General features: G+C 38.4%; 1 protein-coding gene across 6 annotated transcripts in view; it reads right to left on the bottom strand.

Moving 5' to 3' along the window:
• SKP2 (S-phase kinase associated protein 2) overlaps window positions 1–14796 on the bottom strand; it is a 134105-nt gene that overhangs the window by 94388 nt on the left and 24921 nt on the right. For 2 of the 6 annotated variants that reach the window (XM_054487063.2, XM_063664725.1), the window contains 3 exons: window positions 14660–14711; window positions 14383–14490; window positions 7616–9814 (listed from right to left, as the gene is read on the bottom strand). In XM_054487063.2, the coding sequence (XP_054343038.1) occupies window positions 9601–9814; window positions 14383–14490; window positions 14660–14711 (374 nt within the window). In that variant the 3' untranslated portion in view covers window positions 7616–9600. The other 4 variants (XM_063664723.1, XM_063664724.1, XM_054487064.2 and 1 more) reach the window with 3 other exon arrangements.

The raw sequence follows: 14796 nt of genomic DNA, 5'->3' as shown, positions 1-14796 counted from the left end.
CAATAAGTGTTGAAGTGTAATTGGGTTCACCAGGATAGGACACAAGTGTTTTATCCAGAAAATAAAGTTTTGCACTTGGCCAGTGTCCCTCATGTCTCTGGAGCTTGTGGATAGGGTCTATTAGGAATCAAGAGCCCAAGAGCAGGTAAAGTGACAGCAGTGAAAATGAAACAGCCAGGTATGTATCTGAATAGAAGAACAGGATATTACTTATCAAGTGTCTTCTGGCTAAAAAAAAAAAAAAAAGAACTTGATGATACAAACCTCTGGAGCACTGACACTATTGACATTTTGTCCAGACAATTCTTTCTTGTAGGGGGCTTTCCTGTTTTAGGATGGTTAGCAGCATCCTTAGCCTCTATTGCCTACATGCCAATAGCACTTCTCTTGTGACCATCAAAAATGTCTTCAGATGTTACCAAGTATCTCCTGGGTGGGGGAAAATCACCCCTGGTCTAGAGCTTTTTGTTGTTAGATCTAACCACCAGTTTATGGGAATAGGGGAAAGATTAATCTATCACTCCAGGGATAGACATGCAAAATCCAGAATGTAGAACACAGGACAGATAACATAGTTTCTTCAATAAATAAGTTACAAGGAAAGAAAGGAAGAAACCCTAAGTTTTTAAGATTTAGAGAATTTAAATCAAATGCAGTATGTACACCACGTTTGGATCCTGAGCAAAATAAACCCATTGAAGAAAACACGAGACAACTGAGGAATTGTCAACACCATCTTGATATATAATGCTTCAGGATTCATGCAGGAGAATCCCTATCTTTTAGAGGTATATACCAAAATAGTTGTTATGATATTATGGGTCTGGGTTTTGCTTCAAAATTATCTGTATTGGAGGGGAATGGCTGAGATCATGGATTAAGTGAGATTGGCCAGGAATCAATGACTGTTGAAACTGGGAGATGGGGTCCATCATATTCTTTTTTTTTTTTTTTTTTTTTTTTGCGTATGTTTGACGTTTTTCATCATTAAAAAAAGGCATAGTGGTGATAGGACCAACACAATTGGGTGATATTCCAGAATCACCATTCTACCACTCGAATGGAAGGGCCCAAAAGGAACAGAATTCCTGGAAGGCCTCTGGGCATACAGTGAACATTCAAAGAGTTTCTGAATGACAGTAAAACACATAGTATAACCTGATCAAATATATTTTAAAAATGCTGCTAGCTGACTTTTATTGATAATACTCCTTTGTCACTTGAATTCAAATGTTTTGTAAATATATTACTACTGGAAGCACTTTAAAGATAACAAGCCTGGCGAGGTGGATCTAAGATGGCCGAATAGGAACAGCTCCAGTCTACAGCTCCCAGCGTGAGCGACGTAGAATACGGGTGATTTCTGCATTTCCAACTGGGGTACCGGGTTCATCTCACTGGGGGTGTCGGACAGTGGGTGCAGGACAGTGGGTGCAGCACACCGAGCATGAGCTGAAGCAGGGTGAGGCACCGCCTCACCTGGAAAGTGCAAGGGGTCAGGGAATTCCCTTTCCTAGCCAAGGGAAGCTGTGACAGATGGCACCTGGAAAATCGGGTCACTCCCACCCTAATACTGCGCTTTTCCAACAGTCTTAACAAACGGCACACCAGGAGATTATATCCCGCGCCTGGCTCAGAGGGTCCCATGCCCACAGAGCCTCGCTCATTGCAAGCACAGCAGTCTGAGATCAAACTGCAAGGTGGCAGCGAGGCTGGGGGAGGGGTGCCCGCCATTGCTGAGGCTTCAGTAGGTAAACAAAGCAGCCAGGAAGCTCAAATTGGGTGGAGCCCACTGCAGCTCAAGGAGGCATGCCTGCCTCTGTAGACTCCACCTCTGGGGACAGGGCACAGCCAAACAAAAGGCAGCAGAAACATCTGCAGACTTAAATGTCCCTGTCCGACAGCTTTAAAGAGAGTAGTGGTTCTCCCAGCATGGAGTTTGAGATCTGAGAATGGACAGAATGCCTCCTAAAGTGGGTCCCTGACCCCCGAGCAGCCTAACTGGGAGGCACATCCCAGTAGGGGCAGACTGACACCTCACACGGCCAGGAACCCCTGTGAGATGAAACTTCCAGAGGAACGGTCGGCAGCAACATTTGCTGTTCAGCAATATTCGCTGTTCTGCAGCCTCCGCTGCGGATACCCAGGCAAACAGCATCTGGAGTGGACCTCCAGCAAACTCCAACAGACGTGCAGCTGAGGGTCCTGACTGTTAGAAGGAAAACTAACAAACAGAAAGCACATCCACACCAAAAACCCATCTGTACGTCACCATCATCAAAGATCAAAGGTAGATAAAACCACAAAGATGGGGAAAAAACAGAGCAGAAAAGCTGAAAATTCTAAAAATCAGAGCACCTCTCCCCCTCCAAAGGAACAAAGCTCCTCGCCAGCAATGGAACAAAGCTGGACGGAGAAAGACTTTGACGAGTTGAGAGAAGAAGGCTTCAGACAATCAAACTTCTCCGAGCTAAAGGAGGAAGTTTGAACCCATGGCAAAGAAGCTAAAAACCTTGAAAAAAGATGAGACAAATGGCTAACTAGAATAACCAGTGTAGAGAAGTCCTTAAATGACCTGATGGAGCTGAAAACCATGGCACGAGAACTGCATGACGCATGAACAAGCTTCAGTAGCCAATTTGATCAAGTGGAAGAAAGGGTATCAGTGATTGAAGATCAAATGAATGAAATGAAGTGAGAAGAGAAGTTTAGAGAAAAGAGTAAAAAGAAACGAACAAAGCCTCCAAGAAATATGGGACTATGTGAAAAGACCAAATCTATGTAAGATTGGTGTACCTAAAAGTGACGGGGAGAATGGAACCAAGCTGGAAAACACTCTGCAGGATATTATCCAGGAGAACGTCCCCAACTTAGAAAGGCAGGCCAACATTCAAATTCAGGAAATACAGAGAACACCACAAAGAAACTCCTCGAGAAGAGCAACCCGAAGGCACATAATTGTCAGATTCACCAAGGTTGAAATGAAGGAAAAAATGTTAAGGGCAGCCAGAGAGAAAGGTCGGGTTACCCACAAAGGGAAGCCCATCAGACTAACAGCGGATCTCTCGGCAGAAACTACAAGCCAGAAGAGAGTGGGGGCCAATATTCAACATCCTTAAAGAAAAGAATTTTCAACCCAGAATTTCATATCCAGCCAAACTAAGCTTCATAAGTGAAGGAGAAATAAAATCCTTTACAGACAAGCAAATGCTGAGAGATTTTCTCACCACCAGGCCTAGCCTAAAAGAGCTCCTGAAGGAGGCACTAAATATGGAAAGGAACAACCGGTACCAGCCACTGCAAAAACATGCCAAATTGTAAAGACCATCAATGCTAGAAAGAAACTGCATCAACTAACGAGCAAAATAACCAGCTAACATCATAATGACAGGATCAAATTCACACATAACAATATTAACCTTACATGTAAATGGACTAAATGCTCCAATTAAAAGACACGGACTGGCAAATTGGATAGAGTCAAGACCCATCAATGTGCTCTATTCAGGAGACCCATCTCACGTGCAGAGACACACATAGGCTCAAAATAAAGGGATGCAGGAAGAGCCACCAAGCAAATGGAAAACAAAAAAAGGCAGGGGTTGCAATCCTAGTCTCTGATAAAACAGACTTTAAGCCAACAAAGATCAAAAGAGACAAGGCCATTACATAATGGTAAACGGATCAATTCAACAAGAAGAGCTAACTATCCTAAATATATATGCACCCAATACAGGAGCACCCAGATTCATAAAGCAAGTCCTTAGAGACCTACAAAGAGACTTAGACTCCCACACAATAATAATGTGAGACTTTAACACCCCACTGTCAACATTAGACAGATCAACAAGACAAAAAGTTAAAAAGGATATCCAGGAATTGAACTCAGCTCTGCACCAAGTGGACCTAATAAACATCTACAGAACTCTCCACCCCAAATCAACAGAATATACATTCTTCTCTGCACCACATAGCACTTATTCCAAAATTGACCACATAGTTGGAAGTAAAGCACTCCTCAGCAAATGTAAAAGAACAGAAATTATAACAAACTGTCTCTCAGACCACACTACGATCAAACTAGAACTCAGGATTAAGAAACTCACTCAAAACCGCTCAACTACATGGAAACTGAACAACCTGCTCCTGAATGACTACTGGGTACATAACGAAATGAAGGCAGAAATAAAGATGTTCTTTGAAACGAATGAGAACAAAGACACAACATATCAGAATCTCTGCTACGTTTAAAGCAGCGTGTAGAGGGAAATTTATAGCACTAAATGCCCACAAGAAAAAGCAGGAAAGATCTAAAATTGATACCCTAACATCACAATTGAAAGAACTAGAGAAGCAAGAGCAAACACATTCAAAAGCTACCAGAAAGCAAGAAATCACTAAGATCAGAGCAGAACTGAAGGAGATAGAGACACAAAAAAGCCTTCAAAAAATCAATGAATCTAGGAGTTGGTTTTTTTGAAAAGATCAACAAAATTGATACACCGCTAGCAAGACTAATAAAGAAGAAAAGAGAGAAGAATCAAATGCAATAAAAAATGATAAAAGGGATATCACCACCGATCCCACAGAAATACAAACTACCATCAGAGAATACTATAAACACCTCTATGCAAATAAACTAGAAAATCTAGAAGAAATGGATAAATTCCTCCCAATACTAAACCAGCAAGAACTTGAATCCCTGAATAGACCAATAACAGGCTCTGAAATTGAGGCAATAATTAATAGCCTACCAACCAAAAAACGTCCAGGACCAGACAGATTCACAGCCAAATTCTACCAGAGGTACAAGGAGGAGCTGGTACCATTCCTTCTGAAACTATTCCAATCAATAGAAAAAGAGGGAATCCTCCCTAACTAATTTTATGAGGCCAGCATCATCCTGATACCAAAGCCTGGCAGAGACACAACCAAAAAAGAGAATTTTAGACCAATATCCCTGATGAATACTGATGCAAACATCCTCAATAAAATACTGGCAAACCGAATCCAGCAGCACATCAAAAAGCTTATCCACCATGATCAAGTGTGTTTCATCCCTGGGATGCAAGGCTGGTTCAACATATGCAAATCAATAAATGTAATCCAGCATATAAACAGAACCAATGACAAAAACCACTTGATTATCTAAATAGATGGAGAAAAGGCCTTTGACAAAATTCAACAGCCCTTCATGCTAAAAACTCAATAAGGTATTGATGGGGTGTATCTCAAAATAATAAGAGCTATTTATGGCAAACCCACAGCCAATATCATACTGAATGGGCAAAAACTGGAAGCATTCCCTTTGAAAACTGGCACAAGACAGGGATGCCCTCTCTCACCACTCCTATTCAACATAGTGTTGGAAGTTCTGGCCAGGGCAATCAGGAAGGAGAAAGAAATAAAGCATATTCAATTAGGAAAAGAGGAAGTCAAATTGTCCCTGTTTGCAGAAGACATGATTGTATATTTAGAAAACCCCATTGTCTCAGCCCAAAAATCTCCTTAAGCTGATAAGCAACTTCAGCAAAGTCTCAGGATACAAAATCAATGTGCAAAAATCACAAGAATTCTTATACACCAATAACAGACAAACAGCCAAATCATGAGTGAACTCCCATTCACAATTGCTTCAAAGAGAATAAAATACCTAGAAATCCAACTCACAAGGGATGTGAAGGACCTCTTCAAGGAGAACTACAAACTACTGCTCAACGAAATAAAAAGAGGACACGAACAAATGGAAGAACATTCCATGCTCATGGGTAGGAAGAATCAATATTGTGAAAATGGCCATACTGCCCAAGGTAATTTATAGATTTAATGCCATCTACATCAAGCTACCAATGACTTTCTTCACAGAATTGGAAAAAACTACTTTAAAGTTCATATGGAACCAAAAAAGAGCCTGTATTGCCAAGACAATCCTAAGCAAAAAGAACAAAGCTGGAGGCATCATTCTACCTGACTTCAAACTATACTACAAGGCTACAGTAACCAAAACAGCATGGTACTGGTACCAAAACAGAGATATAGATCAATGGAACAGAACAGAGCCCTCAGAAATAATACCACACATGTACAACCATCTGATCTTTGACAAACCTGAGAAAAACAAGCAATGGGGAAAGGATTCCCTATTTAATAAATGGTGCTGGGAAAACTGGCTAGCCATATGGAGAAAGCTGAAACTGGATTCCTTCCTTACACCTTATACAAATATTAATTCAAGATGGATTAAAGACTTAGACCTAAAACCATAAAACCCTAGAAGAAAACCTAGGCAATACCATTCAGGACATAGGCATGGGCAAGGACTTCATGTCTAAAACACCAAAAGCAATGGCAACAAAAGTCAAAATTGACAAATGGGATCTTATTAAACTAAAGAGCTTCTGCACAGCAAAAGAAACTACCATCAGAGTGAACAGGCAACCTACACTATGGGAGAAAATTTTTGCAACCTACTCATCTGACAAATGGCTAATATCCAGAATCTACAAAGAACTCAAACAAATTTACAAGAAAAAAAACAACCCCATCAAAAAGTGGGCGAAGGATATGAACAGACACCTCCCAAAGGAAGACATTTATGCAGCCAAGAGACACATGAAAAAATGGTCATCATCACTGGCCATCAGAGAAATGCAAATCAAAACCATAATGAGATACCATCTCACACCAGTTAGAATGGCAATCATTAAAAAGTCAGGAAACAACAGGTACTGGAGAGGATGTGGAGAAATAGGATCACTTTTATACTGTTGGTGGGACTGTAAACTGGTTCAACCATTGTGGAAGACAGTGTGGCGATTCCTCAAGGATCTAGAACTAGAAATACCATTTGACCCAGCCATCCCATTACTGGGTATATACCCAAAGGATTATAAATCATGTTGCTATAAAGACACATGCACACATATGTTTATTGCAACACTATTCACAATAGCAAAGACTTGGAACCAACCCAAATGTCCATCAATGATAGACTGGATTAAGAAAATGTGGCACATATACACCATGGAATACTATGCAGCCATAAAAAATGATGAGTTCATGTCCTTTGTAGGGACATGGATGAAGCTGGAAACCATCATTCTCAGCAAACTATCGTAAGGACAAAAAACCAAACACTGCATGTTCTCACTCATAGGTGGGAATTGAACAATGAGAACATGTGGACACAGGAAGGGGAACATCACACACCAGGACCTGTTGTGGGTTGGGGGGAGGGGGGAGGGATAGCATTAGGAGATATACCTAACGTAAATGACGAGTTAATGGGTGCAGCACACTAACATGGCACATGTATACATATGTAACAAACCTGCACGTTGTGCACATGTACCCTAGAACTTAAAGTATAATTTTTAAAAAAAGATAACAAGACTGTATTAGCCCCTTTTAAAAAGGCATTATAAACTCTTTTTTTTTTTTAATGTGACAAGCATATGAAGTAGATGGGTCAAAAAGGACCATCTCAGGGCTCTGTTTTGAAGTCTTATTTAGAGGTATCTAAGCCAAATGGCATACCACACTAAATGCTTTCAAATTTTAACCACAGCACTTAAAAAAAGAGAAAGAAAAAAGGAATACAACTTAGCTTAAGTACTCATTTTTATAAAAATGTGTTTTATTGTTTTAAAACAAGTCTATAAAAGTAGAAATCACATACAAAAATACAGATTACTCTGACATGTTGGCAAAATAGCTTATGGCTAGACTTGAGTTTGGAAGTTCTGTATGTTTGAGGGCATCCGGATGTCAGAGTCCAACCGGATCCTAACCCCAGCTCTTGTCACTAATCTGTAAACAATAATTTCAAGTAGTATTTAGCACTTTTTAACTATTAAGATATTGAAGCATCATCATTTCCTGTGCAACCCAACTTTAAAATCTTCCTTAGGTCTAAGCATATAAAGGCACTTCATACTATGTTTGTAACATTAACAATTTTTGATTTAAAAAAAAAACAGTTAATACAAATGACTGGTGTTGGCTTTTTTTTGTCGTTACATTCTGAACATACGAACAAGTCATCAATTTAAACTAGTTTTTGTGATTTTTAAGAAGTAGAATTTGGCTGGGCGCAGTGGCTTCACGCCTGTAATCCCAGCACTTTGGGAGGCCGAGACGGGCGGATCATGAGGTCAGGAAATCGAGACCATCCTGGCTAACACGGTGAAACCCCGTCTCTACTAAAAATACAAAAAAATTAGCCGGGCATGATGCAGGTGCTTGTAGTCCCAGCTAGTCGGGAGGCTGAGGCAGAAGAATGACGTGAACCTAGGAGGCGGAGCTTGCAGTGAGCCGAGATCGCGCCACTGCACTCCAGCCTGGGTGACAGAGCGAGATGCCGTCTCAAAAAAAAAAGAAATAGAATTTAATCTTTTCACTTCTCTGTACCAGTTTAAAAAAATATATATCACTGATGGTATCAAAAGGTCCCACATCTGGATTTTAACTCTTATGTAGGTATAAGTAGTGCTTACTACTGAAACTGCATGGAAGATATACCTGCTTCTATTGTATATTTCTGATTGAAGAGAACATGCAGTTCCTCTTAGGAACTGCAGGTCTGATAACCTTATATATGGATAGTTTCAAACAATTATTGCTGAGAGATCATTTAAAAAAAAGACAATTTAAAATACTTGATTCCAGAGTAATATAAAAGTAACCTTAAGAACCTCAGCGCTAAAGGAAAACAGCAGGCAACTTCAGAATTCTTCCAACCAAATTTTCAAGAATAGAGTGGATTAGTACCACCTTTCTAAAACAAAGCAAGTCATTTTAAAAGCTAAAGGACCCATGTTAACATAATTTGATTATCAAGTTAGAAAACCACAATTATATTTCTCATCTAATTTAGATTCTGGAAACACAGTAACTTAATGAACATTACAGGATACTTCAAATTAACCTGTCATAGAAAACTGTCTGCTGGGCCTTCAAATCCTATACTGATTCTATACCTCTGGGTTTTGTAATGTTTGGTCTTTTGTAAGTTTTAAGGTGAATTACATGGGGTTACTTATTTCTATTAACCTAATTTCAAATCTAAAGGCAAAATTAAAACACATTTTTCTCTCTCCTATTCCTAGAAAAGACGGCCTCAGACGCTACTATCCTATGATTCTCTTTTTGTTCAGCTCATAATACAAATAGCTTATTGTTCTTCTAAGCTGTCTTATAAAGCAATACTATAAAATTAAATAGATAAAAGTTATATGGGCTATGAAGACTGTTTGCTGGTGGTAATTTTTAAGCTTGATTCTGAATAGACTTAGTAAGGGCACTTGGAAGAGGTGGCTCAAATTTTGCTCTTTAAGGTATCTTGAAATTATAGGCTCACTCTCCCAAAATTTCAAAAGGCCTACAACTTTGGCTCTTAAGAGCAAAGCAGTGATAAAAGCTTTTAGAATCATTTCAAAAAGCAAGATTTCATAGTTTTCCCTCTCAAATGGCTCCCTAGTATACTTGCAGAATGAAGGCAAAGGGAAAACCAAGAATAAAACTAGCTAAGTACTCCAGCAATTGGGCTTCCTGCCTATTTTCCCTGTTCTAAAGAAGAGACACCATCCTGCAATAAATACTTCATAGACAACTCGGCTTTTGCAGTGTCAGTCGGCATTTGATGCCCCATATCTCCTGGTTCTTTTTGTTGCCAATAGTTGGCCTGGCAATGGCGGTGAAATGGGAGCAATTAATCTGTAGATGAGGAAGGGCTTCCTTTAACAGTTGAAGGGTACCATCTGGCACAATTCCAAAAACTTGTAGTGTTTTTAGTGTGGGAATTTCTCCAAGTTCACTGGAAAGGAAGAAAAAGACTTTCAGAATAGCAGTATCTATGGAAACTGTTTGACTAGAGTTATATGACCCAAATTTTACAATTTGTGTCATCTACAAAATGCAGTCTGAAAATATAATTTACAATAAATGATTTGAGAAAATAGCAAATGAAACTGGAAAGCACAGACCACATAGTTTGAGCAACATGTCATTAGGAAACGCACTGCTGCATTTTATTGAATGAGGTTCCTAATAACCTTAGAAACTCAGGTTTACTTAAGAATCCAACCATATTTGCTTCCTTTCTCCAGTTGTGATTTATACAGTGATCTGAATGGGTTTACTGTGTTGTGAGAAGAAACTAGCAAGTGAGTGATGGTAAAAGCAAATGTTTTACTGCAGCACCAGTTGGAACCACCACAGGTTACATGCAAATTAAGGATATGAACTTGACCTTTATTTGAACTAGGCTCATCTCTTAAAGGGAGATGTTGTCAGGATTGATGAACTTCTTAATAATGGTTCATAGTCAACAAGTCCATTATATGTGATGAAAACTACCACTGACTTCCCAAAGATATTTTAGATAGGGTTATATAGTTGGGTACAGGTGGAGAAATGGGTGAAAAATCACACCCTTTATAGGAGGCAATAGCCATTTTACCTCCCTACGTATTACCATTTTTTTTCTGCTTAGATAAGCCAGTCCCTCTAGGTATTTCATATTAGATGAAATTCAACTCTGTTAACAGTGAAATTCTGCTTCACAAATTCTGTTTCTCAAATTCTGTTTCACAAATTCTGTTTTTCCAAAGTAAATACTGTTTGGTGTTGGTAATGATTTTTTTCTTCTTAACTCAGATCTATGTGCCTAGAAATTCATCTCTCTGATCTGTATTTGCTCAAGGTTGGGACACACAGTACAAAGTCTCAGGAAAGGGAACATTTATTTTGGAATTTCAACAAAATCCTACTACAGATCAACGAGCACATCAATGACCTAAAGTCAGAAACATCCTTTATATTTTCACATTGTCAATAATTACTTTTAAAAAGCCCCAAACTTTCCTTATAACTGTCTTTCTTCCTTCTAGCCTATTCTATATACCAATTTCCAAGGCATCCTCCTAAAGCCTAGCTCATGTTAGTCATTCATCTGCTCAAAAACCTTTGGTGCTTCCCTTGTGTTTACAGAACCCAGGCTGTTCAGCTAGTCTGAAGACCTTCTGTCTTTAACCTGCTCTTCCAGTCTTCCCACTACTCCCCTAAATGTATTTATTCTACATTCCACAAGGTGTCTTAAACCCCACAAATGTTTAATATACATTAGCTGAGTACAAGATGAAGGCTAATTTATAAAATAAAAGCACTATCCAAGTGAAATAAATATGCTTGTTCACAAGGGGACAATAAGATCTAAAGTGAAATAAATATGCTTGTTCACAAGGGGACAATAAGATCTACAGGTATATAACCAAAGAAAATCAGAAAGAACAAATTGCTGTCATTAAGTAAACTGCTTTCTGGAATGTAGAAACACTGTCAAAGTAAGATCACAATACACAGATACTTATACTTAATCACTTACGATGAAGCAATCCAGCTCCAACTTTGAATCCCTCATGTGAAACTTGAGAAACGTTGTAATTACTATGAGAATTCTGGTTCTGGTATATCCAAATTAGCCAAATTGTGAGCCATTCTGCACTGGAGAATATTTAAGGGAAGAAACTGTAGGTGGAGTAAGAAAAGGAGGAATGGCAGATGGCGGAGGAGGACATGTTCTTGCAACAGCATCGGGAAAGAGATTTGGTGAGGAAAGAAATTAAGACCAGACTCTCAGAACACACTCGGGTGTTATATATAAGGGGGTTATATAAGATAAGATGATGGATGAAGAACCAGTTCCAAGTCAAAAATCCAGAAAGTCTCTAAAATTTTGAGGAGACAAAAAAAAAAAATGCCCCCGGTATATGCATTACCTACAACTCAGAATAAAAAATTTGCAAGCATCTTTTAAAAACTACAATGGAAGAGACTGAAGAGCAAACTAAGGGATAGCAAATAGAAATAAGTAGTTCAAGAGCCATTATTTCTAATGTAAGAAGTGTAAAATCACACCAATGTCTTATGTATACTGAATTTTAGAAAATAAAAGATATTTATGAACTCTTTCACAGGATTGCTCTTTACCTTATCTGTACAATAATCCTGTTTTCCTTATAAAATCTTAAATGCCTCAACTACAAATGCTCCTACCACAGAAGTCTTTTAGTCTTACCTTAGATTAGTTTACTATCTCCAGCTTGGGTTTCTTACTTGAATGAGAAATAGGGAAGAATTAGAAGGAAGTTTAGACATAGAGAAGAAGATCAATTAAGAAGTAAGGGAAAAAATATAATGGGAATAGGTCCTGGGGAAGAAAACTTTATAGTTTCCCAAGTATTTTAAAATATTACAGAAGAAAGACATTCAAATTGTATTTTCCCACTTCTGAGAAATAAATAGCCTTAAGTTCTTTAGCATAGATGGCTCTCTGGAAATTATTATGGAAATATCCTGGAATTTTTATTATAAACCTCAAATATATCAGCTGCCAAAATGATTGAAATTAGAGTCATTCTAATTCTCATTTTATCTTGAGAAACTTTTAAGCATAAGGTACCAACAAACTCATCCTAAAGGATTCACAATGCAAATCAGTGTACTATTTACACAATACCTAAAGAAATATATTCTTTTACCTTAATGTTCAAGGACAGGATCTTTCTTCTTCTCTATTCTAGTGGTCTGACTTGTAACTAAACTCCTAATGCCCCTGTTTGTCTTATTTCATAAGATTTGTACAAATAAGAAATAATAATACAGTGAAGGTTCACAATAGGTCTGTGACTTCAGGCCCATGTTTGTAAACATCAGTTCACACTGCCTCCAGGTATTACGATGCGATTATTATGCAGGTATCGCAATTACTATTACTATTATCCCACTGGATAAAAATATTAAAATGAAAAGCTCACAGCCTTCCCCTCACCTCTGCTTGAGAAAAAGCATTTGGGTCATTACCTGCTTAGCTTCTTTCTTTCTGCAGAGAAGGAACAAAAGCAAGACACATGGATAGATTCTCTTGAGAAAAGCAACCCGAAAAGAATGATCACCACACTCCCCAGGGGGCTGCACAGGCAAAGAAGCAGGAGGCCAGATGGCAAGGACAGGAAAGAATGGATGACAGAGAAGCCTTTTTGGGTAGACGCTAGAAGCTCCTAGGAGTTCTGGATGCTAGAAAATAGAGAGGGCAGGGATTTTAATAAGAGTTTCATGCACATGAATTTAAACCCCAACATTTGAGAGCCGGAAAAGTAAATCCTGCTATCCTATTTTAGGCAGTCCTTTCCCAAATGAGATACCAGCTCAGACCCTGAACCCCAAGATTAATTAAAAAATGATTAATTAAAATGAGTAACTGCCAGATTTCCTAATTCTACTAGTTAACTCTGTGTAGCTGAAGTATCTGATTTATTCATTAATTCTTGAAACTAACTTAAAAGATTCAAACTATGATTCTGAGGACTAAAGATCTTTGTTCAAATTCACCATGCTTCCTACCTAGGAGCTGGAAGCTAAATTAACCTTTAGTTCATGAGCTACATAAATGAGTCCAGCAACCGCATTCAAGACATGTTGGGCACCTGATCAACTCTAAGATACTGACCTCTTGTGGTTTTTAATAAAATTGCTACACATGTACATTTGCCATTAGGGAGACTTTTCCAGTCCTTTGGAATGAAATACAGAAAACCTTTTAAAACAAGATATGATTCCCAGGATGAGTTGGGTATGGTGTTTCCCAAAGGAAAGATGGACCAGGCTGCTTCTTTCTTGCACTTCCTTGATTCTGTGGAAGTTGCAGAGCAGGTAAAACTAAACCTTGCATAAACTATTAGATTAGATAGTGACTATTTTGCCTCTGTCCAGGAGACCTAGGATTTAGATCCAGGTCAGCCACCAACTCACCATCAGGTTTGAATAAGTCACTTCACTTCACTTTTTAGACGTTAACACGCCCCTGTTCAAAAACAGTATCAGACTTACAATACATACCATCTACAGGCTTATATCTTTCCAATTTCTTCACTATCCAGGACTTACATCACTAGAAGATACAGAACTTTAAGCCCAGATGAAAGCTTTTGGAATCAACTGGAGTTAATACGAAAAATTTGGAAAGAAAAAAAAAAAAAAGACACAAACCCACATTGGGTCTGCCTTCCCAATTACACTTCAAGTTTCCTGGAGGAAAAGGTTATCTTCCGCTTCTCTGCTAAGTCTTCTCATAGATACTAAGACAGCAAGCTAGTAATTAAAACTGCTTACAGCTAAACAATAAATGTTTAGTGAACAATCTGGATCAACTCATTTTCAGCAGTTTAAGGAATACTCTGCTGGTCTTTCATAGCCAGTCTGTGGTATACTCATTACTAATGTTTCGGTTTCATATATCTATTAATAAAAATGGATTTTCACACCAAGGGGCATCTCTGTTGTTTCCTGCCTTCTATTAAGCATTAAAAAACAAAACATACTTACAGTAAAGTTTCAGGTATTATATCATAGCACCGACTGAGTGATAGGTGTTGGAGGTAGTTGAGCTGGAAAAATTCCTGAAAGCAGTCATTCTTTAGCATGACACTATCACTGTAAGAAGGCAGAAAAAAAAGATATTGAAAATCACACACTGATCCTAGATAAAGACAGAAATAACCTACTGTTTAGTTGCTTCAATTCAACATTATGATCCTTTCCCAATTTAATGAGAAATCAAGATTTTTCAACTTTTGATCTAAAATAAACAAATAAAAAATACCTTAAGTCTAGATGGACAAGATTGGGGCATCTTCTAACTAAAGTAGAGAGATCTAGGAAAAGCAAAAAAAATAATGGTCACTATTAAATGAGGAACAAGACAAGGATATTTGTTATCACTACTATCATTGAACATCA

This window comes from Pongo pygmaeus, chromosome 4 (assembly GCF_028885625.2).
Source record: "Pongo pygmaeus isolate AG05252 chromosome 4, NHGRI_mPonPyg2-v2.0_pri, whole genome shotgun sequence".
In the NCBI taxonomy this organism is placed as follows: Eukaryota; Metazoa; Chordata; class Mammalia; order Primates; family Hominidae; genus Pongo; species Pongo pygmaeus.
This window is presented reverse-complemented; position numbering and strand designations above follow the sequence as displayed.